This window comes from Patiria miniata, unplaced genomic scaffold (assembly GCF_015706575.1).
Source record: "Patiria miniata isolate m_02_andy unplaced genomic scaffold, ASM1570657v1 HiC_scaffold_14, whole genome shotgun sequence".
Lineage (NCBI taxonomy): Eukaryota > Metazoa > Echinodermata > Asteroidea > Valvatida > Asterinidae > Patiria > Patiria miniata.
In genome coordinates this window covers 5,180,738-5,206,624 of record NW_024037052.1, presented here as the reverse complement: position 1 = coordinate 5,206,624, position 25,887 = coordinate 5,180,738, and the positions used below count along the sequence as shown (strand labels likewise).

At 38.8% G+C, this 25,887-nt stretch overlaps 1 protein-coding gene across 2 annotated transcripts in view; it reads right to left on the bottom strand.

Moving 5' to 3' along the window:
• LOC119721939 (kielin/chordin-like protein) overlaps positions 1-25,887 on the bottom strand; it is a 137,557-nt gene that overhangs the window by 73,637 nt on the left and 38,033 nt on the right. For both annotated transcript variants that reach the window (XM_038191895.1, XM_038191896.1), the window contains 13 exons: positions 24,489-24,751; positions 23,282-23,378; positions 22,949-23,122; positions 21,723-21,896; positions 20,509-20,685; positions 18,787-18,960; positions 17,629-17,711; positions 13,478-13,657; positions 11,992-12,171; positions 9,162-9,338; positions 6,725-6,818; positions 5,574-5,744; positions 4,492-4,574 (listed from right to left, as the gene is read on the bottom strand). In XM_038191895.1, the coding sequence (XP_038047823.1) occupies positions 4,492-4,574; positions 5,574-5,744; positions 6,725-6,818; positions 9,162-9,338; positions 11,992-12,171; positions 13,478-13,657; positions 17,629-17,711; positions 18,787-18,960; positions 20,509-20,685; positions 21,723-21,896; positions 22,949-23,122; positions 23,282-23,378; positions 24,489-24,751 (2,027 nt within the window). The remainder of the gene's footprint in view (positions 1-4,491; positions 4,575-5,573; positions 5,745-6,724; positions 6,819-9,161; positions 9,339-11,991; positions 12,172-13,477; positions 13,658-17,628; positions 17,712-18,786; positions 18,961-20,508; positions 20,686-21,722; positions 21,897-22,948; positions 23,123-23,281; positions 23,379-24,488; positions 24,752-25,887) is intronic.

Here is a 25,887-nt window from a genome sequence, read left to right as displayed (position 1 = left end):
TCGAGTCGGACTTGAGTCACAATTTTTGTGACTCGGACTCGACTCGAGTCACATTGGAAAATGAATCGGACTCGACCATGACGACTCTGACTCAAGCTTGGTGACTCGTGACTCGAGTCACGTATTTTCATCAAAAGAAAAAACATAAAGTTACGTATTTGTGCAACAAACATAGCATGCGTTTTTACTCCATAGACAAAACACGTCAACGAGGAAAATCTTATCCAGGGGCCTCGCACGCACGCCTTGCGCCTGCACGACGAGCACCAGGGCCCGGTGTCATGCCAAAAAGTGTTCGGTACCAAAGAGTGTCTGCTAACTGCGCACACCGAATGCATGCTATAGTCTATAATAGTCGATAGTGCAATTAATATTCTTGGCAATACTAATACTAGGAAGGGATGGAGGAGGTTTTTTAGGGATGGGAATTAAAAGGAAAACACATTTTGGGTCTAAACAACATGTGCACACAAGGTAAACTATATACACTGGGATTTACTTGGAAGATAGAATAGATGATTGAAAAATAATTTTTTAAAATAACAGCATTGCTGTTGAAACCCCTCAGCCAGAGTCACGTTATCATCCGGAAACCATTAACCTTTAACTCAACATGGTGACCTTCACATTTGACCTTTGACCCCAGAACCAGTCCCAACATGCCTGTACCAATGGGAAACCCCCAACCGAAGTAAGACACCAAAATTTCCTTTCTAACTCAAGTTATCATCCAGAAACCACTTACCTTTAACTCACCACGCTGACCTTGACCTTTGACATTTTGACCCCAAAACCAATCCTAACTTGCCTGTACCCAAGGGCAACCCCCTACCGAAGTTAGACAGCGAAATGTGATTTCTAACTCAAGTTATCATCCAGAAACCATTTATATTTAACTCACCACGGTGACCTTGATCTTTGACCTTTTGACCCCAAAACCAATCCCAACTTGCCTGTACCAAAGGGCAGCCCCCTACCGAAGTTAGAGCAAAATGTGATTTTTAACTCAAGTTATCATCCGGAAACCATTTACCTTAAACTCACCAGGGTGACCTTGACCTTTGACCCCAAAACCAATCTCAACTTGCCTACTCCCAAGGGCAACCTCCTACCAAAGTTAGACAGCAAAATCTCATTTCTAACACGTTATTATCCAGAAACCATTTACCTTTCACTCACCACGATGACCTTGACCTTTGACCTTTTGACCCCAAAACTAATCCTAACTTGCCTGTACCCAAGGGCAACCCCCTACCAAAGATAGACACCAAAATTTCATTTCTAACTCAAGTTATCATCCGGAAACCATTTACCTTTAACTCACCACAGTGACCTTGACCTTTGTCCTTTTGACTTCAAAACCAATCCCAACTTGCCTACTCCTAAGGGCAACCCCCTACGGAAGTTACAACCCCAAACAACATTTCTAACTCAAGTTATCATCCGGAAACTAAGCTGCCCGTCCGTCCCTACGGAAAGCCGGCGGACGGACGGACGGACGGACGGATGCCCTAGGCGATGACAATACCCCTCGAGCCTCTCGGCTGAGGGGTAAAAATGTGATTAGTTTGGTGAACAACTAAGAACAAGTGACTTGTGACTGGGACTCGGACTCGAGGCTTGTGACTGGAGACTCGGACTCGAGGCTTGTGACTCGAGACTCAGACTCGAGGCTTGAGACTCGAGACTCAGACTCGAGGCTTGAGACTCGGACTCGACATTGGTGACTCAACTACAACACTGGTGTCAATTCTATAAATTTAATGCTCATTACAGATTAAATAGGTGTGATATGCATCAAATAATTGAAGCGTAGAATTTGCGTAGGACTTATTTACTACTTCCAATCAACAGTGCTCATGATCCAATTTCTTTTTTTTAATGCAGATGTTAAAACCAAAGAGTCCGACAAAGGTGTTGAGAAGCAAGAACCTGCACAATATCAGGGATGGCCAATTTTACTGATACTACTGTTTATTATTACACTTCTTTTATGGTTCATGAGGCAAAGAATAAAAAGATGGTTTATAATCATCATGACATGTTCTTGCCCTGCTCAACCAAGTTACATATATGTCTGAACAACTCGCTTTTTTTTTTTTTGCCCATCGGTCGTTGAATTAAGGATCGAATGATTACATTATCAATAAAAGCGATGTTTCATTATTCTGTTTACCCTTCTATGGACATCAATACCCTAGAATCAGTGGCGCACCCAGGATTTGGCTTGGGGGAGGGGGACTCACAATTGTTTTGTTTTTTTCAAATTTTGTTTTAAGAAGTTTGCCTTTTAAAAAAAATGTTGCTCGAAATCTTTTGCCGAAATTGTTCTTTGGGGGACGGACTATTTTGAGGTTCGTGGCACTACAAGGAATCTGTTTCACAAACATGTCTTTAAGATATTGAAAAAAACACTGCTTTGAGGACATGATTTAAGAAAATTTTGGAAATATCCATTAGGGTGCCCCTTTTTATATTTGCAAGCAAAAACTGGGAAAGAGCAACGGCTCCTTTTGCAATCTGCTCTTGTGTATCAAAACTAGAATTTAAAAGTGCCTACTGTTCAAAACTACACTCGGGCATTTCTCAAATGGGTGAATCATGCCCTACTGTAAATATTTTTATATTGACACATTATTTAAGATGTGGCCATCATGTGCTCAGTGCAAAATCTTGCATCTAGTGTGACGGACATTAGATACATGTATTAAGTATTTTTTTTTTTTGCATGTTTTATACTCATTTATATTCAAGTTGAAATGGCCAACAGTTTCATTTAATGCTGACATTTTATGTCATCATGTGTACATTCATCATCTAATTATTTCTATATCAAGGGCGGATCCAGGGGGGGGCCAAAGGGGGCCATGGCCCCCCCCAAAACGAAACCAATTTTTTTTTTTTTTAATGTGACATCGCAATAAAGGCAGGCAATGAGTACACCACCATCTTTTCCTCAAAAAAATTGGTTAAAGTGGTCAGAAATTGCCTCAGATCGCACCACAGAGCATCTAGAATCCAAAAATTTTTCGGGGCCCTAGCGGGCCCCGAACCCCACGCCGTAATTTTTTAGACCCACTTTTTGGGGGGACCAAAATTTTTTTTGGCCCCCCCCAAAAATTATGTTCTGGATCCGCCCTTGTTCTATATACAGTATTAGATATATTTCTTTTTAGATAAGATGAGTTTTTACACCAATTTTAATCAAGATAAGGACATGTTCTTTGTGATTGTTTTATGTTATATATATTTACTCGACTTGTAATTTACTAAGTGCATTAAATGAGCTGTCCAACCATATGCAATTGCCTTATTAAGGATAAATAAAGTATTTGAATAGAATTGAATTGATGTAACATAATTCAAACATTGCCAAAGTGACTTACCCTCATATTGGGGCATTATGACTAAAATTGAATGTTAAGTTATTTTTGTTTCGGTAATTTCTGTGTTTGAAAATTTGTAGTACATGCAGTATTATACAATTTGCATGTAATATTATTATCTTGCAATCACATTATAGACCCACCTATTCCAAGCAGCATTTCATTAATCGTCCAGTTTTGATTTCACTCTCATGTATATTGATTCATCTTCATGTACAGTATTTTCATTTGTGTGTACTTTTGTTGCCTTCTGTTTTTGCTGTTCATGTTTATTTGTTTGATTCTCTGCGTCTTGAACATCTAATCAAGATGGATTTGGTGCATTATAAATGCTCTTTATTATTTTATTATTATTATTATCTTTTTCTGGAGTGCCATGTTTATTTATGATAAAGCAAACCAACTCAAACTGAGCCACTTACGATTTAGCAAGAGAAACAAGTAATAAGTGCCATATTACTTAACACTTATTTTATTGATATGAGAGGTACTATATTTTCAAAAAGGTGCTATCAGTTAAGAATTCATAACGTTTCTATGTCTGATGAACTTTGATATTTGTAGTGTTAGCCAAACACACTTCTGACTAATAAACTGACAACATTAATAAATAGACTTTGTCATTGAATATGAACAGTTTGACAGAAGAAATACATGCATTAGTTGAGTACAAAGCATGGCCACATGGTTTGATTTGCATCAAAACTTTTTTTTAAAAAAAGCTCTTTTGATTTGTGGGAACGTGTGGTCTAGCAGTAGGGCACAGGATTCATGATCGTGAAATTGTGGGTTTGAGCCCCGCTTTGGCCATGCGTGTTGTGCCCTTGAGCTTTATTTCAATTACTCCTCTCAACCCAAGTGTTAAATGGGTACTGGGATTATCAATGCTGGGAAGGTAACAGACTCGCTGTGGAGGAGGTGTGGCATATTCCCCCACAGCAGCATTTCATGGACTCGATTCTAGCCAAATCGCTTTGAAAGAGAGATGGGCACTCCATTCCTGTGAACACAGGTTCACATTTCACCAGTCAAAAAGGGTACATAAAATATTGTTACAAAATATGGCATGATGACACTAGGACTAACGGAGAAGATAGCTACTCACCAGGCATGTACACTCAATGCATGGGTTGTTGGGATCCTTGAAAGGTTCACCACTCTGTAACTCCACTGAGCCATACAGGCATCCTGAAGACAGAATACAAGGGGATAATGCAAGGGTACAATAGTTATGCAAGATGAGTCAATATACAGCGTGCAAGTTGACATCAAAACACCCTGCAAGATTTCATGGGAATACAGTGCATCCGGGCACCATGTATAGGATCTACAATGTGTGTAATAACGTCCTATTTTTTTGCATTTATTTTGTGTCCTGACTGGGCTTATCTAGTCAAAGGCAACATTGGGTTCGGTGAAAGAAAAGAAAGAATTACAATTTACAGCATGTAAAAAATATTGCAAATTCATGACTATAGTAACATGAAAAATGTTGACCTTAACTTCAGTTGGATCGATCACGCAGATAACAATTGGGTATATTCAAACATGCATGGGAGTCTCTGACTAGACAAGTCAGTATCAAGACATTCACATAAAAAGTGAATGTACACTGGCAAGACTTGCACACTCGATGGTTACCTGAAAACAGTTATTTCTAGAAAATACTTCACTTCAACCAGGTATAATGTTTATGGGGTTTTAAAGCCTAATTTAGCTCTGGCTTCATCTTTTGGCTTCAGAATCATTTCGAGGCATGTAGGATCAGTTGCCTTCTGTGCATTTTGTTCCCCATTTGAAACAACAAAATTGCTCACAATCGTAGCGAGGCTTCATAACAATTAACCCGTTGAAGTTTAAGCTCAGTGGAGGCTTTACAATTTGAGAAAACACATGCACAATTTTTTGGCTCTCTTATTGGTGTTAGTGCTTTCATCGCATCAACTACCTGGAAATCAGTAAGTTAAACCAAACTTGAACTGCATTTTAGTATTATTTGAAAAAAAAAGCTTTGTGTGGAGTAGTAAGTAGGGAAATAGATGTGTCTGTACACCATGGACAAATCTCTTTTGTAAGGAAGCAAGCTGGTGGTGAGTGTAAGGTTTCGACATTTTCAACAGTATACTCTGTTCATCTTCAGTAAAACAAAGTAATGGTTAAATTTGAGGAACCAAGTGGACTACTCACCATCACATGATTGACAACAATCCCTCCTGATTGGATAGTCACAACTGACTGGTGGGCAGTAGGTATAGTCACATTGTACACGGCCCTGCTGACATAGACAGTCAATGCATTCATTGCTTGGATCTTTGAAAGATTCACCATCGCGGTATGTATTGCCCTGGTGTTCACAATCTGGAATGAAACACAAACGGAAATGATCTGTGTAAAATCGCAATAATCATCCCAACCTCATAGGTTCATGTTGGGTAGGACTGGTTGCAATATCAAACAGTTGCCTGAACTCATCTTGAGGACTTGAACACTAACTTTATGCAGGTATATAAAAGCTTAGGAAAACAACTTATCTACGCAAACGTTACTACACAAAGTCCAATGTACAAAGTAACCACAGCAACAAACTTTTATGTACTTTTATGGACTTTAGACATGATAACAGGAAATACAAATAATGAACTTGTAGTTTAAAGGGCCATGACTTGAATATTATCCTGAAACATAATTTGTGCAAATTTTCATTCCACTAAAATGTATGAAAACTACGAGACATCCCTTTTAGTTTTTCAGTTAAATTTATGTCATGTGCACTTTTTTCCTTGACATTAAATGTTTCATGCTTTTCCTGACAACTGAGGGCGCTTTGCTTGGATGCGATTTAAGGCACACACTCTTTAGTTATGGGGTGTTCTGTTCAAATGGTTAGCTGCAAAATTTGATTACTAGAAACGTTTGTGCATTAAGGCTTACTGCTGACTTACTGCCGTGCCATGAAACACCAATGAGTCACCAAATGCAGAAAATGTCCATTTTTACCACAGCCAAAAATCCAAACTTCTGGCACCATTTGGTGCTGAAGCAGCTGAAGCATTGAAGTTTTTGCCTCGAATGACATCACAGTTTTGCAGATGAATGTGGAAGTTTGCATTTCCATAAAATCCCAAAACGGCACCAAAACAACCTTGAACGTGTAGATTGAGAATACAGTTAAATGGGACACAAAGGTGCATTTTGAAGGATTGCATAAATAAATTCTATTTCCACTGGCCCTTTTATGAAGAGGTTTACACTGCAGGTGGAAAATTCTGAAAGGAACACATGAACACACTGTGATTTGAAGTCAGTCAACCAAGACCAGAGATTGATGGTAGTCTTACCTAGACACTGTGGACAGCATTCCCCAGACAGAGTGACAGGATTGGGGCAGGGTATTGCAGGACACTCAATAGGCTCACAGTTGATGTTGCCATTCTAATGATAAATCAACAATTGATCAAATTAAAACACAGGACTTTAGTCTTTACAGAATATATTCAGAAAAGCTGCTATATGATGTGGGAGGGTATCCAGAAATGAGGCAATGGTATCAATAGCTTCCAAATACTGGTACATACTTTGGGCACTATTCAGTGACAAAAAAAAATCACATAAATGTAAATATGCATAAATAAAAGTGAAATCAATCCACAACAAATTTTTTTCTACTGATAATTTACCATTTACACATCACATGGTCAATGAACAGCAAACTGGAAGCAAGTTTGGGTCTTCAAACAACTGGTACTGAACATGCTCATTGCTTTCTTTTGTATTTCGTTACAGAAGAGATTCTATAATTTGAGCCAATATAATTGCAGTTCAGTATTCATTAATACCCATAGAAATTATCTCCCTTCCAAAACTGTCGGAATTTTCTTATGATACAAGTCCTGCATTAATTGTGTGTCAACACTTTATTGCACTTTGGGGCAATTCCAACGTCCATGACAGAGCTTTTCAGAACCTAGTGAATGAAGCTGAGTATGTATTTTTTTTCAAATCTTATACATCCATCATCTAATGGTCAAGGAGATTGCTGACTATGAGTTTTGGATCATTTTTCCGAATCATTAATTAGATATCATGGTTCATTGGCTCAGTCACGGACATTACACTTCCTTTCAAAATACTGGAATTGCCCATTACAGGCTTTCAAGCAGACCCAGGTGAAAAAAAGCAGGAAAAGTAGAACTTTGGAGGACAAAATCAGGATATTAGTAGGATGTTTGCAGGCTTTTAGGAGTAGTTTTCATTGATGCTCACCCATGTCCACAGCATCATAAGCCTCATATGGCATTTTCTGTACTCACAACACTTGTGCTCCATGCTCAAATGTTAAGATCTTGGAAGTACAGTTGCAGTGTCCTGCACCCAAGCCCTTCATTGTGGGATTGACATATGACAGTGTGTAACACTGTCATGAAAAGTATTCAACAAGATTTCATTTTTCAGAGTTGGGGACAAAATAGCGGGAAAAAGTATGAGTTTCAAGAAAAAAGTAGGAAAAGTAGGAGCAAGGTAAAAAAAACTAGGAATAAGTAGGAAATGTAGGAATACTTGAAAGCCTGCCATTATCTAATGATAATGATACAGAGTTCGGACAAAGATATAAATTTTAAAATAAATGCACGTCTCCCAACAAATGTACCAAATATGATTAAAAGTACAGTGCTGAACTCATTCACTTTGGGAATTAATACACAGTATTCTCACTGAAACACAAATGAGTGGTTGTTCTTAGTTTCGGGGCCCGAATGATCACATCCAAAAAAACCTGATTTCTATTTACAAACTGCTGTATCTCAAAACTGATTCATTACTAGGCATAACAATCAACAAGACTACAGAAGTTCACCATGCAAAGCCTGATATGTTTAATTTTGTCCTACAGACAATAACATACAGGCATTCAGGCAATGTCAAAAGACATATTCATACACAAAAGAATATCATGCTGAAATCATTCAATTATGGGCTAAGTTCAAAAAGCATAATACAAATGTGTTAACAATTTGTAAGATCAAACTATGTAAGCACAATTTGCATGCATATGACCTATGCTATGAATAATTTTTCTTAACTGTTACTAATTTGTAACCAGGTTTTCCACTGCTTTGCATATTTTTTGTCTTTTTCAAATGACAATTAATTTTACATTGTACTAGTATTGTATGGCCACCAATGTGAAGTGTCACATAATAATTACTGTAAACAAAGTTTACAGTAATTGAACTGCCTCCCTTGTTCATTGATGACGTTTTGGACATGACATCGAATGTATGCAATGTATTTAGAGGGACTAAAACCATGACAGATATTTATGGCAAAATTGATTGATATTGGTGGACATTTCATTAGTGTTATTTCCAGTACACTATAGGTCTCTCTCAAAGACGGCCATCTCTGTAGGAGAACTGCAACTGCGTATTTTACGCAATCAAGCACGCATTGCACAGTGTTGAAAATGTTCGAAATACGACGCATGCGATGCCTGTTATGCAAGTTAGCACTCAAAATGCCGATGTATATGGCTGATCTGTAGAAAATTACATCATTTGAGAGAGACCTATTCGCTAACAGAAGAGATTATAACTGGATGTTGTTTACACAAATTTCAATATATGTGCAATTTGGAAAGATCCCTTACGATTTCCCTAGTAAATCCGTCCTGTTAACTGCAGTAAGACTTATGCCATTTAAAGTTACCATCATCCAAGTAAACTTTCCCTAGTTTAGTCCAGTGCGAACAAGGTGTTCAATTACTCATGCACTTACCAGACACTGACACTGTTCACACTGATTGAGTGGGTTGAGAAACTCCTGGCCATTGCGGAAGTAGCGTCTGTCATACTCACAGTCCTGACATTCAGGGCAGCATGCATCCTGTGCTCGGCCTGGGTTACTGCATTCAAGCTCTGGGCAAGCCGAGCGTTCACAGCTGATTTGCCTGTCCTATGCAGGTAGGCATCATCAAGCAAAATAAACACAAGATACAAGCAACAAAATGGAACAACAGCAAAGCAATTCTGTAAACTGTATATTTGCTAAAAAGAATTCCATGCTGTGTTTATTTGTATGTTAAAAGTTGATATTTTATTGCTCTTTACATGGAATGTTCATGATATCACTTACAAAAAGTTGAACTTTGTCAGAAATGTCACAAAGGCAATGAGTGTTTCTGATGAATTATATAAAATAAATGAATAAACAATTTTTGGGGGGGGGGGTGGCTAATCGTCCTTACTAGCAGCAGAAGCTGAATTGTGAAGGACACGGCTACAACGTGCTCGAGCCGAAGGTGTGTATAGACGCCTTCGGCAGCCGCCATACGACCCATGTATGACCACGGAGCACAGCCAGATTGATAGTGTTAATTTTGCGTCGGGGAGGAAAACCGGAGAACCCAGAGAAGAACCCCTCTTGGCACAAAATATATTCTACGAACAACTCTACTCATACATGACCCAAGCTGGGAATCCAACCCGGGCCACACCGGTGAGAGGCGAGTGCTTTACGCAATGCGCTACCCATGCCACCCTAGATTGTTATTCCTCCGTCTTGAATACTGTATTTTCATTGGCCTAGAACGATCACGTGTTAGGTTTATAAAAATCATAGCACACTCCCAAAGTCATAGTGGGATATCACGTACGTGAAAGTGTGCTATGACTTTGTACGTACGGTACGTATGATGTGAAACGCTTTTATCGTTGGTACCAGCGCTATTTTCACCAATGCTTTCACATATGAGTGGGAGCAGCCAACTAGCAGGCGATCAGCTGTTTAGAGCCGGTGACATGCATATGCAATGCCGTTCGATTGTCATGATTCTGTGTTTACTGCTGTTTGTTTTCGTGATTTTTACATCAAAATCCAAGGAATCCAAGACAGAGGTATAACAAAACAATTGTTGACTGCTGTGATGTGGGATATGACTTTTCAAACACCATCGGGGCGCATAGCTTTGCCGAGGGTGCTGTGCGCCCTGATGGTGTTCAAAACGTCATATCCCACATAACAGCAGTCGACAATTGTTAAATCTACTGCATGAAAGGCACGTATAGGATCATTTGCATTTGCAAATTTCGGTACATTGTATACAGAAATGAACCTATTGATTCAATGGAAAAAAACCCTTCTCTTCACCCAGCTTCTCTCCACCCAGGAGTAAATGGGTACCTGTGAGGGCAGAGATGGTTGGTGTGGTTGATTTTAGCTGCTTTGCGCCGAAATGGCTGCATCAAGCTGTATACCTCCCAGGGAGCTGAGATGGCATTTGGAATGTTTCATGGGCCCAATGAGCAGGGGTAATAATGATGTAGCGCCTTGAGCAGCAGTCCTGGTGGATGTGTGCTTTATAAATAACCACTTTTATTATTATATTATCATTATAAGTAGGCTGGTACATATACATATATACTCTGTGAAATGATGTCTTTCAGATATTAATTGAGGGTGCTTTTAAAAAAGCACACTCCTGGTACACTTATTTTAAAGTTGGAGGATATTGGTTAAACATTGCGAGGACTATCCATCCATTGGAACATCGACGTCACATATAGAAACTGGCTGATTGAGAACAGGTTAGTTGTTATGCACCCAACTTAAGATTTTCAACAATTTTATTGCTTAAAAAAAAGCCCAAGATGTATGATCCTACATACCTTTAATGCATTTTACCATTGTGGAAATGGTTGGTTTAGGACAAATTTGCGGGTAAAATGAAAAGAGTACGCAGGGCACAACGACAGCAATCATGCAACAATCTTTTTCTTCTCAGGCAAAAGAAAAGCAACAAAAAAATAAACAAACAAACAAACACTACACACATGCATATCCAGACACGTTTGTTTATGGTGTAAATCAAGGATTTTTCTATTGTTCCTCTTCCCTCTTCCTTTGTTTAGACTCTAACTTTTTTTTTCTTATCAAGGTCGTCCTCGATTTGGTTCCTGTCCTCAATTTATCAATGATGTTGCACGTGTGTGTCCTCGATTTACACCATACACACGCACAGGTATGCCATATTAAATATTGTTTTTTTTTCAGGGAATAAAATTTAAAACAAATTTATAAGAGGAAAAAAAATGAAAAAAAGGTGATTAAGTTGCTGCACTCTGTGAGTTTCAGTCAGCAGGCTAAATGAACAAGTCGGTACACCTCTACATACTGCATGCGAATGCAATCATAATGTCTGTAATACAAGTTAAGTAAATTATCAAAAGAACATGTTCTAGAATAATTACAATTTTGATTTAAATGTGTATATAAAACTGAATGATTCTGAATTGGTTGTATCCTGATTCAACGTTTATAACAAAACGTAGTTTTCACGCAACAGAATTCTAATAAATTCCTTAGTATATAATGGACAAACAAACTTCAAGTACCAACAAGTTAAAAATGGAAAATTTAAACCTCAATATAACTTTCTTTGAATCCAAAGCATTTTGTAAAATAAAAATGGTCACACAGCCATCATGGTTTCCATAACATGCAGCATTCCAGATTCTCAGAGTTAACTCCAAAAAAAATTGAACAACATTCTGGGTGAGTTGTAAACCTAGTAAATCAAGACAACTGTGCCGTGGACCAGTAGACTTACCCTGCACGTGCATGTATAGCACCTGTCTTCAGAGCTAGTCCATTGTGCTCCGTCCTCGTACTCCCGGCCGTCTCTCGCTGTGCAGGTCTCACACTGGAAGCAACATTGGCCGGGGGGCAGGACGGGATTGCGACATGACACTGGGTTACAAGGCTCCGGCTCGCAATACACCGAACCATCCTGTGGAAATAACAAACAATCTCAGGATTCTGACCAGTTGATCATGTTGAGTTGTGTGTTTATATTTTGTGTCAAATAAAGTACTGTTGAATGTAAAAATGTATATATTTCAGGGAGATGACAGAAACATTTGTTGAGGGGTTGAAGGAACAGTCCCGACAGTTATTTGGTAGAAAAATCATTAATAATCAGGGATAACAAGTCAATCGTTTTGTTAAAATAGAGTGGTTTTTTTTTTAACTTGGCAGCGGCCATTTTTTAGGTGGGCAAAAGCTGCAGAGGCACGATTGTAAAAAAAACCTGGATGTGCCCACTTTCAGCGCGTACGTGCAAAGAGCTATATTGAAAAAGAAATGAAAAGCTGCCCACCTAAAGAATGGCCGCTGGGCATCAATGTTGACACGTGCGCATATGCCGAGTATGCTCTCTAGTTTTTAAATATAACTCTATATTCAGATGTTTTAGTCATAACTCTTTCACTATATTGACGAGAGGAGCAATTCACAGTATAGTGAAACACCACGCATTTGCCTGGGAGAGACCACTTTTCAAATTTAGTCAACATCCTCATATATAGCTAATGAGTTCTCTCTGTCACCTGTGATATCACACAAACACAAAGGCATTCGGAAGCCTCATGAATAAACTCACTTTTATTCACACAAGAAATTTCAAATTAAAGTTGTGTGCCACGTACTATTTCAAGTTTCATCCTGAAAAATAGATTCCTTTTCTACATTGCTATTTTTCTAGCAATACAAGCCTTCGTCAATTTTGAATGAGACATCGACCAAAAAAAAAACAGCCCGTGTTCAGTTTAATACTGAATTATTACTGTACAATTTCAAATTAGTGGCTACCAGACAATAATTCCATTCTTGCAGGGTTAGGCTGGTTCCTGCCCCACAGTCAGTATCAATAAAACATACAGACCGGGAGCCAGTCTGCTCGCAAGGCAGATATTTTGTGCCCATGACAAAACAACTTTTTTTTTCCCCAGAGGGTTGCAGAAGTCTAATAAAACGGGGGGAAATGAGTTTTGGGGTTGGAATAAAATATACAAATTGAAAATTTATCAATAGAAAAAAATCCAGTTTGTTGAAGAGCATGGGGAATGCAACTAAAAGTCATAAGTGTCCACAAAATGCAAAAAAAGTTGTCACGTCTTTGCTCAAATAAATACTGTTTGACATTTATTTGTTGACTGTGTTCCCATAATGTACTGCAAAAAAATAGCCTCTCCATGGTAGGATCTTTGATTGTGAAGAAGTCCCATAGCAAAATGATTATTGAGTTTGGTGCTTACCGTGCAGGTACAGACTTGGCATTGATCCTGTGGATGTCTGAACCGTCTACCGTTGGGTATGACTCTCCTATCATACTCACAGTCATCACAGACAGGGCAGCACTGATCAGCTACCCTGCTTGGGTGGCTACATGGAGTACTGCATGTGGATGCTATACTCTGACATACCACCTCTCCTCTCTGTAAAACAATACAGTCAGCAAAAATTGACCACACCAGGAGATTATATCTTGGAACATTTCCCAAGCTCCAAATTTATTTACGTAACAAAAATTGGTAACCAGCCAAAATGTATTGTAATGTATAGTGATTGTGACTGGTTCACTGCTAATTTTCATGAAATATAGTTTACAATTATTGAGTGGCTCAGCGTGGAATGGGAGGAATATTATCGCAAGGTAAAATCTGGACTATTTCATTTCACGAGGCGAAGCCGAGTGAACTGGAAAAGTCCAGATTTCACCGAGCGATAATATTCCTCCCATTTCACAATTTAAAGCCACTCAATATTTGTTTTATATAACTGACATATAGATCCTTGTCATTTGATATATTTGAACTTTTTTTCAATACAAAACTGGAGGAACATGTATTTCTCTCTTCCAAACCACCCCTTCACGAACATGTTTGAACCCAACGCTATAGCGCTGGCTCTTTGGAACAATACGCGCTACGCGCAATGCTGAACGCGCACACCAGCATGCATTTGCACACAAATACCGCGTCATGATCCTAACTGTTGAATAGTATTTCCCATCCCCCATGGGCGGATAGTACTTTTTGAGCCACGGCATGAATGGGAGCAAAAACGAATGCCACGTGATGTGAGGATCTGTATGTCGGTTATATAATAAGTAATATTTTCTGTTAATCAGGTACATGCATTGGGCCAGACTCTTATATATTTGAGGCAATATACTTGGCAAAAAAAGGTGAACACAAATCAGATTTGTGACATCAAGTCAAGTTTTCACGCTTTGATGAAAATGTGTAAGTTGAATAAGGGAATATTAAACAGTGTGAGGATCAGGTCTTCACTGCGTGATTATGACCGGGATTGGGGGTGACCGCTGTTAATGGACAGAGCCAAAGTCGAGAATGTGTCCAGAATTACAAAGATGCTCAGTTTAGCTAAAGTAAATATGTCCGTGGGCAAAGTGTTTACAGAAAATAAATTGTAAACATCCTCAGCACTGCAGTGCAAACATGTCGTTTGAAAACTTACTTACAAGCATGCAGCCAAACATAGCAACTGCGTTGCGTACGCGTGCATAAGTCTAGTACGAGGGTGGTTGAGCGCTTCCAATCTGGGATCGTTCCAATCCCAGGCCAAATTGTACTCGAAAGCACACACGAGAAAACATAGCTAGTCTTAATAGTAACTTGAATTCCTGTGACTGGACAAATGTCGCCTCTGCCTCCGATGCAAACATTGCTTTTAACAATTTTATGGATACTTTAAATTTACTTATTGATAAAAATATTCCCATGACAAAAAGTAAGCCTGCATCACGAAAATCAACTCCTAAATCCCTGTGGGTTACTGTTAGTTTATGCAAATCAATCTATCACAAAAACAAGCTATACCATAGATATACGTCGCATCCTAATGATTCTAATCGAACAAAATATGTGCGCTACAAAAACATTTTAACTAACGTCCTCCGTAATTCCAAACGGAAGTACTACGCTGAGCAGTTTAAACAACATAGAAATAATATCCGGAATACATGGCAAGTAATCAACAATGTAATTAATAACAAATCGCAATCCAAAATTAATAGCATAGACGTTGATGGCGAAATTATTGATAGTCCGCACCATATAGCCGATCAGTTTAATAGCTATTTTACTTCAATTGGTCAAACACTTTGTGGTAAGATTCCAACCAGTACTAAAAATTATTCTGATTATTTATCTAGTCCCCATCCGAACTCCATATTCTTTGCCCCAGTAACTGAACAAGAAGTCATCGATATTGTACATAAATTGCCAAAGAAAAAAAGTGCAGGCTATGACCTAATAACTAGTTCACTTATAAAGGAAATTATTTTGTCAATATCCCAACCTTTAACTCTTGTTATGAATTTGTCAATTTCGACAGGAATATTTCCTGAAAAAATGAAAGTTGCCAGAGTTACTCCAATTTTCAAGAAAGGTGACGCAAAATCAGTAAACAACTATAGGCCGATATCAGTATTAACCACCTTCTCAAAATTCCTTGAGCGAATTATTTACAATCGTACCACTAAATATTTAAATGAGTATAATATTATATCTGACAGTCAATTCGGATTCCGAGAAACTTATTCAACAACACATGCCATCATTAAGCTAGTAGACAAAATCACAACCAACCTTGATTCATCTAAAAGTACGCTTGGAATTTTCTTAGACCTCTCTAAGGCCTTTGACACCATTAATCATGACATTCTTTTAACAAAGCTTAACTATTATGGGATTGGAGGCATTCCTCTGGAGCGGTTTAAGAATTACCTTTCTAATCGTCAACAATTTGTGTCCTTAGAGAGTCACCAGTCCTCTCTTAAACAAATATCCCATGGAGTTCCTCAAGGATCAATACTTGGACCTTTACTGTTCTCTATTTATATTAATGATTTTGACAAATCATCAGATCTGTTTTCCTTCATTATGTTTGCTGATGACAGTAATTTATTTCTTAGTCATAACAACATTGATGTACTTGCTGATTTAGTTAACCAAGAATTACTTAAAATTTCTGAATGGTTTAAAGCTAACAAATTATCCCTTAATATCAAGAAAACAACCTGCATGCTATTTTCCGCTAAAACATGGTCCCATTTACCTGATATATATATCGATAACATAAAATTGCCCTATTCTGATTGTGTAAAATTTTTGGGATTATATATTGATCCTACTCTCTCTTGGAAAATTCAAGTTAACAACATTTGTGCTATTATCTCTAGAAATATAGGTGTCATTAGTAAGCTCAAAGCCTTTTTCCCACAGGAAATACTGTTCATGCTGTATAATACATTGATTTTGCCTTATTTGAACTATGGTATCCTAGCATGGGGGAATTGTGCAGCTAGTTATGTGAATAGAATTCTTAACCTACAAAAACGGGCATTGAGAGTTATTAATTCTGTCGACAGACTTGAGCATTCAAATCCTCTCTTCTGTAAACATAAAACACTCAAGGTCAATGACATTTATTCACTTCAGCTTGGAGCCTTCATGCATCGTTTGAATAATAATTTACTTCCAAATCCCATTGCACAAATGTTCTGTAGAAACAAAACTATACATCACCATTTTACCCGTCAACGTAGAGAATTTCACTTTTCATTTGCAAGAACAACTGTTTATAAAAAGACATTTAGGCATGAAGGCCCCAAGTACTGGAAGTCCTTACATAAATCACTCCAGGGCATTCGTAGCCTTCCATTATTTAAATCTAAACTTAAATCGAATTTACTATCAAATTATAATAGCTCAGATTAATCTGCTTACTGGGTTACTACTCTGTATTACTACTCTGTATTTCTTTTTTTTTCTGATCAGCAATATTGTTTTTCCGTGTGTTATGTACAATTTAAAATTTATACGTTCAATTGTTTTTCATTTGTTTTTCATTAAATGTTTATATTAATCCATGTTAAAGGGGATCTCTACTCGACAAGCTCTGCTTTTTGGGGATCCCCTTCCGCCATCTCCAATTAGAAAATAATGCGCCCAAAGTGTATATATATATTTTGTAAAACAAGCTCGAACTTTATAATACCCAAAACTACATGTATGTATTTATGCCTTGTCACATAATGAAATGAGATGTGGTAAAAATAATAAAGAATGAATGAATGAATGAATGAATGTGTACCGCTGCATTGTTACTAAATACCGTAAGACTGTTGTAAATTTGGCCAATCATTTGGCTTACATAATGCTCGATCAATGCTAGTTCAGGGGCCATTTATTCGCTTGTTCTTGAAGCCGGTCTTTATATCACCCCCACGTGATCGGGTCTGGACCAATCAACTCTCCAAGGTATTTATTAATACAATTTAAATCCAAGTTACAAATGTTCTGTGAGTTGGCCGTTTGTTTTTTAATAACTTGGATTAGGCATAAAAAAAGTTAACGATGACACTTCAGAAGTCACTGACCTGACAATTACAGCGTTGGCAAGGATCCACGGTGGAAAAGAACTCCTGGCCATTCTCATACATCTGACCCTCAAACTCACAATCTGAAAGAGTATTAACAAACATAACATCCTCAATGTCTCGCGACAACACATATCAGTTGGCGAATGACTTTTAAGGATATGACCATCAGGGAATATAAGCTGCCGATTTTTGCAACCTTGTGTAACTGCGAAAATATTAAGACGATCAGCATCAGTTGGCGATAAAAAAAATCAACTGTCTCAAGAGTAGAAAAATCCAAACTCTGCGCTGCAACGGAACGTGTTCCTGACAGGTGAGAATCAATCGCACTCAACCTGTGTGAACTTAAGACGTCGTGCGCACATCCGGATCATCTTATTTCATTGTGAAGCCAATCAGTGTGCAGCAAAAAGGGTCCAATGAACAGACATGCCCGTGAATCGTTTGACCGACATCAACAGGCACACTGCCATTTTGAAGAAGTAGCAAGGTCATGTGTATGCCGCAGGATCGTTGTCGCGTCGTGGGTGACATGAGTAGGTTGCAATTATTTTGTGTCGAGAAGCCGCTTGTTCTACAAGAATCACACAATTTCTCAGTTCTGTGACCAGAGCATTACTTTTCTGCTTGATGCCAATGGTTCCGTCGTGGCGCAAGCAAATCTCAGGTCGACCTGAGGCCGGCATTAGAGCACTGTGCAATAAAGACTGTGTTGTATAGAATAAAACACACTGTTATTGTCTTGAATCAGAATCAAGGATGAAAGTTTACTCAAAGATGATGGGTATGCACTTCCTGCACCTCCTCAATGATTACATTAGTAACTGTGAGGGGAACCACTGGGAGGGATTCTTGAACACTGCCGCCATAAGCTGGGCACTATCCTGGCAGTTACATCAAGACAATATGGGTTTGCTTAGGGGCACATTCAAAATAAAATTTGTCTTGGCCTTACACGTGCAAACCTGCGTGTGCATGTGGTGTGTCCGTCCCACTGGTGCTCTCAAAATCCTCCCTATCTATTGTTCATACACGGAGTCCGAATGCTTGGTTCTAATTCACATACAGTAAGGCCTGGTGTTTGTCAAGACTGCCCATTCGAGAACAAAATTCCCAATTAGAGTCCACAGAATGTTTGACAAGTTTGAGACTTACCCTGACAGACAGCACAGCATTGGCCAGGAGGAGTGAAGGGACGCGGGCAGCTGACTGGATCACAGGCAGTGTAGCTACAAGAGACTGACCCCATGTCACAGGCACACTGACGACAGGGGTCAGAGGTTGCAATCAGGTCACCGTTACTGTATTCCTGGCCTTCATAGAAGCAACCTGATCAACAACAAAAAGAGGATGGTTCAAGAATTCCACAGTGACTTCAATATTTGTAGTTACCGTACTTCAATTTGTCTAGACATTTACTATTATTCAACTATTTTAGAAGTCAGTATGGTTACATATGTACAATGTGAATGATGAATTTTTGATTTTTGAGAAAATATGTTCACATTGAAAACAAGATTAGATCGATCTAAATGGGCAATTTGGCAGTTGTTACGGATTGTCACAGTCCTTCTTAACCAGTTCATGCCGGGTTTATTTTTACAAGAACGGATTGAGGCACGGGTTTAATATTCATTTAACCGCAATGCCTGGCGGGTCGAAGCCATCACCCTGGGGCTGCAGAGTCATATTTCTGGCCTTGGTTGGTGGCTGTAATTCGCTGACAGAGATTTTCCAGCCTTGGTTGTTGCAAGGTTTTTCATCCGATCTGACTTTTTGGAAAACTTTTGCGTGTATACACGTCCTCCGGCGTGAACTGGTTAAATGGCAAAATATGCCCGATTCAAAAATGGCATTTACTATTGTTTTTACTGATTTCACAGGAGCACAAAAAGTTTAGGAACAGATAACAAGATGACTGCACTAGTAAGCAGGAGGTCGTGGGTTGAAATACCAACCTGAGTAGTTTGTGATTTATTTTTCTGAAAATCACTCAGACCAACAATGAGTATACAGTGTGTATAATAATACATCGGTCAAGGGCAAAACCCTATATTGAAGAGAACATTTCTGCCTTGTCAAAATAGGTTAGCTGAAATATGACACATGATCCCTTTTGTTTTGATAATCTCAGCTAACTATTCCTTAATTTGCACATTTTTGAACCAACTTTTTCAGCAAACAGCCCTCTGAAACCACACAATCAACACAATGACATCAAAATCATACAAGTGGTCCGCAGACTGCATGTATCACCTTTTTCCCGAGGTAAATCCCTATATGTTTTGTGTTCTTAAAAAAGTCAAACTTGGTACAGTTTTAACCGACCTCAAATGACCCCTCCATGACCCCTGACCTCCAATTTCGGAAGACTTGTGATGAAACCCCACCCAAAGATCATCCCATCCAAGTTACATAAAAAATCCATGAAATTCTGCAGACAAAGAAACATTTGAAGCATATTTGAACAATGACCTCTAATGACCCCTACATAACCTTTGACCTCAGTAATCTGATGAAGAAATGTGTCTTCCCACCCAAGGGTCACTACATCCAAGTTTCATCAAAATCCATGAAAGCTTGTAGAAGTAATACAATTTTTTTCAAAACTTTAACATACATATGGGGCCACGGTCATACGGACATTCCAGGGTAGGAGCATTGTTGTCCTTTTATCCCTTTTTCTAACGATTTCACTGTCGGGTACCCGTTTTACTAAAGATTTCACTTGTGGGGTACCGTTCCCTTTGTTTGAGTACCACCACAAAGTACCTCTGGTGTGTACGGGTCTATGGACATACAAAATTTAGGACTAGTTAGTGTTTCCCAAACTTCGTTTAGGCGACACAAAAGACAATAAACAGAGTTTTCCTTTACCGTTACAAATAGGACAGCAGTACTCCGGTCTGATAATAGCATGAGAACACTGCGTCTGACACTGGATGGTTTCACATGTAATCTGGCCCTCTAGACACAAGCATTCCTGGCAGACGTTAAGGACCGGCGTCCACAGTGACTGGTGATCATGTCGCTCCCCTAGATCATCAATACAACCTGCAAGACAACACAAGAACACAAACTCTTAACTCACTTTCAAGAGGTTGTTATGCATGCCAGGAGATTTTCGATTTGTTTTTTAACCACCCATTTTATCGGGGTTTTTTTAACCACCCATTTTATCGGGTCGGCTGGAGCTTCGAACAAAAAAAGCATGTTTGAAATCTAGGCCGCACCGCAGTTACAATTGTACATATGTACATGTATATGTACATGTACATATGTACAAACAACTTTGTGCCTAATTTCCGGACACCACCTCCATTTTAATTTTTTTAGAACCAAACCAAATTTTTTATGATGTGAAATGTGTTAATTGTTTCCAAGAAATTAGAAAACTGACTTTAGGTTATAGTTACCGACAGAATTTAAAGCTTGACAACAAAGAAGTTTACTTCTTACTCGAGAAAGTCAAGGAAAATAGTCGAAGTTCACCAAGGCCAAGCTACCACGCTAACGTACACAGGGAAAGAAATCAGCATTATCGTCTTTTTGTTCCAACCACAGCAACTTAAATGTATCTTTAATGCCCTGTTTGCCATCCCCAAGATTGTCATCGTGATTTTTAAAGCATTGCATTTTGTACAAATAAATCTTAAACCCCCGAAAATAATGCAATATGTGGATTTTACTGCAGTCAATCTCCACGTGCAAATGTCCAGCCTTGAAGCTCTGTGCATTGTTTCAGATAATTTCATAGGTTAATGCTTAAACTTATTTCCAGCTGTAAACTGCTTCAATCAGAGCTTGCTCATGTGCTTCTACCATACAAGCTGTGCACTGACGACTGGTAGAAGAGATTAAAATTGTGCTTGCAATATAATACAGATTTGCCATTTTCATTAAATTCGTTGAAACTTTTTTTTTTATATCACAATTTGTGGTCAAAGATCGTCAGAAACATCAGAATTTTGGAATGAAATTTGAAAAAATCAGAAAAATATCATCTCTGGGTATGGTGGAATCCACCCCCTCTGCCTGTAAGATAATGCATCTCCTCTTTCAGGGTTAAATACAAACTTTAAAACACCCACCTCTGCAAACGGGACAGCACTCCCCAGGGATGACCTCACTGAGTTGGCATGGCAACGGCTCGCAGGGCAATTTCTCGCACGTGACTGTTCCAAACGAGCAGAGGCAGCGACTGCACTGATCTTCACTGGTAAAGATCTCACCATTGGGTCGACGCCGCTCATCATAAAAGCAATCTGTTCAGTTGATTAAGACATACTGCAATAGTTTCAGATGTGCTTTACTTGAATGCAAATGCAAAGAGATTTTGAAGATGAATAGCATTCGCAGCCAAACTTGTAGCAGTTGACATGTGCCCAACTTTAATGTCAATGTTAAGTAACAAATTTGCTTTTGTGTTTGCATTCCAGTAGAATATGAACTGGCATTAACATGTTATCGTCACTGCATATCAAGTACTGGAATAATTTTTTTAAAATCCCCGTGCAGAATATCTCTGTAAAATTTCAAAACCAACTAAAGCCTTCATCCTGTCCTGAAGGCTGCGATCTTTTGTCTTCATAGCTTGGTTAGGCCTACTCACACCAATCTAGCAGGTTGTTGATCGAGGGCATGCAAAGCTAAAACCCAAAGTCAAACGTGGATCAAGGGAGTTCGGAGTGGCATGCCACCCCCTAAAAAGGCTTTCCTCAATGGGTTTTTTTTGTCAGGAAATACATAAGTAGATATTTCAGACTGAATTATAATCATTGAACAGTAGGTAGAGATACAGTGGCTATTGAAGGCGTCACCAATTCAGAAAATTTGAGGAAAGTGTTATGGTCAAGTCCATCACAAGTCAATCACAAGTCAATCACAGTTCGGTCACAAGTCCATCAGATGTCACTCACAAGTCACTCACAAGTCAATCCCAAGTCAATCCCAAGTCCATCACGAGTCCATCACAAGTCCATCACAAGTCAATCACAAGTCCATCACAACTCAATCACAAGTCCATCACAAGTCCATCACAAGTCCATCACAAGTCAACCACAAGTCCATCACAAGTCCATCACAAGTCAATCACAAGTCAATCACAAGTCAATCACAAGTCCATCACAAGTCAATCACAAGTCAATCACAAGTCAATCACAAGTCAATCACATGTCCTTTCACAAGTCCAGTCCACAGTTGAAGAACAATAACGAAGGAATGATTTTGTCACAGTTCATATGAATGGCTTGTGACTTGTCTTGAAACCGAAGAACTTGTTATGAACTTGACAGGACTTGTGAGCACACTGCCATACCTGTACACTGAGGGCAGCACTGTCCTGTGGGTGTATAGCCATGCTGACAGTTAGCGATGCACGGTTGCAAGTCCCGACAGCTGACTACACGCTCCTGGCATGTACACTGCTGACACTGGTCATCTGAGATCCAACGCTCCAGGTTGTTATACTGGCGAGCATTGTAGATGCATTCTATTGAGGTCAAACCAAGGTCAAAGAGAGGTCAGGGAGAAAACTATGTGATTACTATCAATAGAGTTTTGGATCATTGCTGTTCTAAGTAAGAAATGAAAAGTCCAATCAAAGACAAAAACTTTTACAAATTCTGACTGAGTGAAATACAATACTTACTGTCGGTACATTCCGGGCAGCAGGCTCCAAGCAGTAGGATTGGGTTATCACACGGAGGCTGGGTACATGCAATGGGATTACAACGCACTTTGCTGTCCTGTAAAGCAACAGACAAGAGATTGTTTTACATCATGTCATGAGCCATAGAAGAAGGATAAAATAAGTGATCTTTGTGAGTGAGAAATGGGTTCGGGGTTACTTAGAGTAAAAATACTCTATACAAATTATCAGCAACTTGGTTATGTTTTTGAATTTATAGCTATCCCCAACAGTCCTGAATCCTCCAATTGTAATACGATTTTGAACACTCCCTAGGGAGTTAGGGATATCATTGGCCTTTAAGTTACATTCAAATGTGGAAAATTCTGTCTCATAGACTTTCTGTCTAATGTCAAAAACTAAATAAAACATGTTATCATCTCAAACTTTTAGTTCCATTTTTCAATGAAAACAATTTAACTTCCAGAAATCCTGATCACAGCTCACATACGACTTAAAACCGGCAAAAGTCACCAACAGCATTTTAGAAGGTCATTTTTGCCAAATGCATCTCATCTCTTTAATTCAAGATTTAGAAGATGTTTTTAAGGACAGTGTGTCTGTTGTATCATGGGGGTAATATTTTATATTTAAATCTTATGTGTTTTTATTTGATTGCAAATTGTTGTATACGTAAATTTCTTTTGATTGTTTTTCATGTTGTGTCATAATGAATAATAAATGAAATGAAATTAAATGAAATTTTACATTCTTTGTTAATCAATATTCTTCAGTGTATGCCACTACTACAACATAATCAAAATATCTCTTATTTTCTGAAAAAGCCAGGGTTTTTTCACAGGCTCTGTGAGAAAAGGTCTATCCTCGAATGGACACTTCCAACAACTCATTAATGTTGCTATTAACCCTCGTGCTATTTAAACAGTCACAGACAGTCAAAATTCACTTCCACTTCCCCTGCTATACTTTTAACATAGGCTAGTCACCAGCAGTCAGATCATATGTCAAGCAAGCACTGTGACTAGTCAAACTGGGTCAACAGACAAAGCAGGCAAGTTGTGGTCACAGCTGTTTTATCACTCACCCAGAGTCAAAGCATAGCTATATCAAGTTACTTAAACAGTCCCAGCCAGTCAATCTTGCTTTATGTAAGCTGGGAATTCCTGTTTGCATAGGAGGGTTAATGAAGTGAATGTTATGCACTCACCAAACAGGAGCATCTAAGGCATGGGTTAGCCATTGGAGTAAAGAAATCACCACTATTAAACGCCATATCCTCGTAGACGCATCCGCCCTCCCCAGTGCAGCGAGGGCAGCATTCATCTTCAGGAGTGGCCTGATTCTGACAAGTCAGCTCAGGACACTCGACGGCAGAGCAGACGACGCTACCCAGAAGGCAGGTGCAGATTGTACACATGTCCTGATGAAACGATTGGCCATTGTATAACTGGTCCCCTTCATAAGAACAGCCTATGGAGGGAATTTGCCACATAAGCATTATCGTTATATTAGCAGGGATGAGATTGTAAATATTTTTAAAAAGTCTGAAAGTTGATAAAAGGTCTGAAAGATGCATTTCTGTCTATAGCACTGATAATGTCTTTCTCTCAGATTCAAAAAGTCTGATTTCAGACAAATATCTGAAAAATCTAATGCCTGTATATTAGGTCTTGATTACTACAACGCTGAAACACGTGAGTGCCAATCCTGCCATGCAATCATGTTCAAGTGATTTCTTCAAGTTCTAAACTTCTAAACACTTCCAATATATGAATACATTAGAGTTTCCAAAGATTTAACCGAAAATCAAGTTTGATAAAACACTGTTACCAAAGTACTGTACATTTGAAGATCAGTCACGTTAATGTGGCAAAACTGACTAATTTCGAAGATTACATATATTTGAAAACAATTTACAACAATGAAAATTATTAAAGGGAACATGAAATAAAATTTTGATTGCATTTTTTTTGCTTAAATCAATAAAGGATGATGTTCTTAACAATATTTTGTGTATGGCGGTGTTTATTTTCTGGGATAAATGGGGGAAAATAATTTGTGAACATGTTTGGTCAAACTACTCCGCCCCACAAAGGGAAGCTTCATTAACATAAAACTTCGCGAGGGGTATGACGCAATTCAAGGGAGAGACTTGCCGCGCTGCGGGGGGCACCGGCATTGCGGCGTGCATCATAATACATGTACATATACATTGCGGCACTGAAAGTTTTTCTGGTGTTTCGTTCGGAATCGAGAAGAAAAAACACCCAATTTTCGGCCATGCCGACAAGGTGTGTGGCTGCTGGGTGTAGCAAAACTACCAAGGATGGAGTAAGCCTTCATTTGTTTCCAGTAAATCCGAAATATCGGAGCATTTGAAGAGCCAAAGTGAAGGTAAATACCAGAGCAAAGTGGTCCGGGCCCAGTGAGTTCTCGGCCCTCTGCGCTGCACTTTGAGCCCTCGTGCTTTGATGCTGGTCTGTACAGCAACTTGGGCATGCCCCTAAAAAAACATCGAGTCAGTGTCTGAATCATTAGAACTCTGATTCGAATCGGACGAATCTGTACCATTTTCATCGGTTTCGCTAAGGAAAGAAGAGGAAGAG